A 3553-nucleotide genomic window follows, 5' to 3' on the forward strand; every position below is an offset into this window, starting at 1 on the left:
ATCCACATCAACTAGTATATATAGCCGTGGTTGAGATAAATTATGAATGTCGGGTTATAGGTTTCAGAAGTTGTCAAAATTAAAAAATATACGTATGAAAATTACGATGTTTTTCGTCTTGGACAAATTATGATGACCTTTTGAAGTGGAAAACAATAACTCTTCTTAATTACCTTTGGCTAATCATTCTTAGACATGTTTATCCAAGTTGGGAATCAATGAAAGCACGTCCCTGTTCAACGAAAGAAACTTCATGTACCTTATCGCTTAGAATATATGCTACTGAGTTTATTGAAAACGTGATGATGACCCACAATTCAATCAAACAATTTCATGCAGGAAAACTCTTATCATATCATCCAACTTAACTTTTCTATCCTTCAGCTTTATCGTAATGATTCTTCACCACCATATTTATTCTAGTTACGATGGTCGACTACCAGTAACTATTCATCTTCTATAACAAAGTGTTTTGAATTATACCATTACCTTTTTATGAAACAATTATGTCAAAATACTTTAGCAAGCGGTTCACACAATACTTTACCGATGGGCTCGTGTCCCACCACTTCCACTAATGTTTTACCGAACGATTTACACAATGCTTTACCGATCAGCTCATGCCTCAACGCTTCCGCTAATGCTTTACCGATCGGTTCATGTGATGCTTCACTGATCGGTTCATGTCTCATTATTTCCACTGCTAAACGATCGGACGTCTCCGCCTGTACGTGATCTGATCATCTGTCTGATTCGTTGTATGTTCTACCGAACGACTCTTGTCTCACCACCTCTAACCGTTCGGTGCACTCGTTTGCCTCACGTCCTCACTAACCGTTAGGACAATTCCGCTCTTTGTAACCATCACTCTAGAATTTCCATCTGTTTGCTTTTATCGCCTTTTTACTCTATTGTACTTTTTACTTCTTCTTTGAATAAGAACTCATTCATAATATTTTTCAAACAGAAAGCTCTCAAGTGTGCTTCTTTCTCTCTCTCTGCTTTTGTAAGTTTGTCTTAGTTTCTGTTTTGTCACGATGCACATAGAATGTTCATTGCACAGTTTACCCAGAATCTCCTTTGTAGCTAATTCATGATGGTATCAGAGCTCTTCTTTTGAAGAGCTCTGTTGCGCTTCTAACCTCCTTTTTCTTTCTTTCTTTTTCTTTTCTTGATCTCTTCTTTCTTTCCTTCGTTTTTTTTTTGTTTTGTCCAATCTTTTGCAGGATCTTGCGTAACGATGGAGGAACATAGCCACCCTTCCACTTTATTATACCTTCATCCGAGCGAAAGTCCAGCGATCTCCCTTGTTTCCCTCTCCTGAAGTCCAACAACTACCATTCCTGTAGCAAATCCATGTACACCGCCTTGAGTGCCAAGAACAAAATTCAATTTATTGATGGCACCACTACCCTGCCGCAAAAGGAAGCTGATTCCTACCATGCTTGGACAAGATGCAACAACATGGTGGTCTCCTAGCTCGTACATTCAGTTTCCCTTGACATACGCTGAAGTATTCTATGGATGGACAGCGCCCAGGCCATATGGGACAATTTAAAATCAAGATTCTTTCAAGGAGATCTTCTACGCATCTCTGAATTACAAAATGAAGACGCCTCTTTGAAACAAGGAGCAATATTCGTGATGGAGTATTTTACTAGGCTTCATGTAATCTGGGACGAGCTTGACAACTTCCGCCCCGAGCCCACCTGTTCCTGTGAAGTTAGGTGTTCTTGCAGCTTAACTTCAGCGATTTCCAAAAGAAAGCATGAGGATTGCGTCCTACAGTATCTTCGCGGATTGAATGAACAATACAGTAATATTCAGTCGCATGTTTTGTTAATGGATCCTATGCCTTTCATTTCAAAAATCTTTTCTTATGTTGTTCAACAAGAAAGACAAGTTATGAGCAATAATTTCCTCAACAGGCTGGAAATTAAACATGTCGCTACTGTGGGCATTGTCACTTGTTCCTATTGTGGCAAGAATGGTTATAATGAGTCAGTTTGTTTCAAGAAGCATGGATTTCCTTCAAACAAAAATACCATTGTTAAGAAGATTTGTTCTCATTGTGGCAAAACTGGACACACAATTGAGGTATACTACAAGAAACATGAGTTTCCTCCAGGTCATAAATTCCATAACGGCAAAAGTCTCATGTCCACAAGCCAAAATACCAGGAATGATGACAACGATCAAGAAGTACGCTTGACACAACAACAATATCAAGCTCTCAAGGCCCTTATCAAATCTCCCAGTAACCTAGGGGTCTCATCTACTAATCAAATCAGTTCTGTAATATCTGATTCAACTAATACAGGTAATTCCGTTTTTACTCTTTTCTCTCATGAAGGTAAAGATATTTTATCTTGGATTCTAGATTCAGGCACAACAGATCATGCATGTTGTCTCTTCTCTTACGAACTTATATTCGTATGAAAATATTACTCCTGTAAGTATAAACTTACCGAACGACATGAAAACTATTGCCACTCATAAAGGAATTGTTAAAATCAGTGAACAAATCTTCCTAAAAGATGTTCTTTTCATTCTAGATTTTTGCTATAACCACATTTCTATATCAAAGTCAGTTGCCCATAATCATCTACGCATTATATTCACTGACAACACTTGTTTCATTCAGGATCTGAGCACCAACAACAAGATTGGTTCAGTTGAGCTACATGGAGGACTATAGATTTTTCGTGGCCCAATCCGAACCACACAAAGATTTGCTCAATTTGCCGAACGACCTGCTCAATTTGTCGAACGACCTGCTCAATCTGTCGAACGACATCTTATACCCCGATATATTTGTAAGAACATTTGGCACAATAGATTAGGTCATTTGTTCGATAAGAGACTTGAAATTTTGAGATAAAAGTATGGTTACATTGATCCTAAAACTGAGACTTGCAATGCTTGTCACACTGCTAAACAAAAACACCTTTCTTTTCCTTCCAGTATTACACATACCTCTCATGCTTTTGATCTTATTCATATTGATATTTGGGGACCCTGCTCTAACCTCTCATTACATTCTCATAGGTACTTTCTAACCATTGTTGATGATCATACTAGGTATACTTGGGTGATTCACCAATATCGTGGAAATCAAAAAAGCAAAGCACGGTTTCACGAAGCTCCTCTACAGCAGAATATCGTGCGCCCCAAACCGTTTGTGAAATCCAGTGGCTCAGCAATCTCATGAAAGACCTTCATCTACCTCCTTCTCAACCTGCACTCATCTATTGTGATAACATGTCTGCCATCAAAATCGCTACCAACCAAGTCTTCCATGAACGAACAAAGCACATCAAAATTGACTGTCATCTCATTGGGGAAAAAGTTCAATAAGGCATTGTGAAACTTCTCCCTATACACACTACTCTACAGCTTGCTGACATATTGACCAAGCCTCTTCCTCCTTCCACCTTCCATAACATTAATTCCAAGCTTGGCAATCTCAACATCTACATCAAGCTTGAGGGGGCTATCAGAATACTTTACCGAACGGTTCACACAATGCTTTATCGATCGGCTCATGCCCCAC

At 38.8% G+C, this 3553-nt stretch overlaps 1 protein-coding gene across 1 annotated transcript; it reads left to right on the forward strand.

Annotated features, from left to right (window-relative positions):
• Positions 1-1524: 1524 nt before the first annotated feature.
• On the forward strand, positions 1525-2698 carry LOC148196371 (uncharacterized). The gene is made up of 2 exons (XM_088095377.1): positions 1525-2320; positions 2556-2698. Exons 1-2 carry the CDS (start codon positions 1525-1527, stop codon positions 2696-2698), a joined length of 939 nt encoding a protein of 312 aa, XP_087951503.1.
• Positions 2699-3553: the final 855 nt, after the last annotated feature.

Source organism: Vigna umbellata, chromosome 7, assembly GCF_029865625.1.
Source record: "Vigna umbellata cultivar VRB3 chromosome 7, Vumbellata_1.0, whole genome shotgun sequence".
Classification (NCBI taxonomy): domain Eukaryota; kingdom Viridiplantae; phylum Streptophyta; class Magnoliopsida; order Fabales; family Fabaceae; genus Vigna; species Vigna umbellata.

Bases quoted from the DNA above. Each gene is read 5' to 3' on its own strand.
- LOC148196371 (XM_088095377.1), top strand. From the start codon at position 1,525: ATGGACAGCGCCCAGGCCATATGGGACAATTTAAAATCAAGATTCTTT. The intron at 2,321-2,555 runs GTAATTCCGTTT...TTTTCATTCTAG, and splicing joins ATCTGATTCAACTAATACAG to ATTTTTGCTATAACCACATT.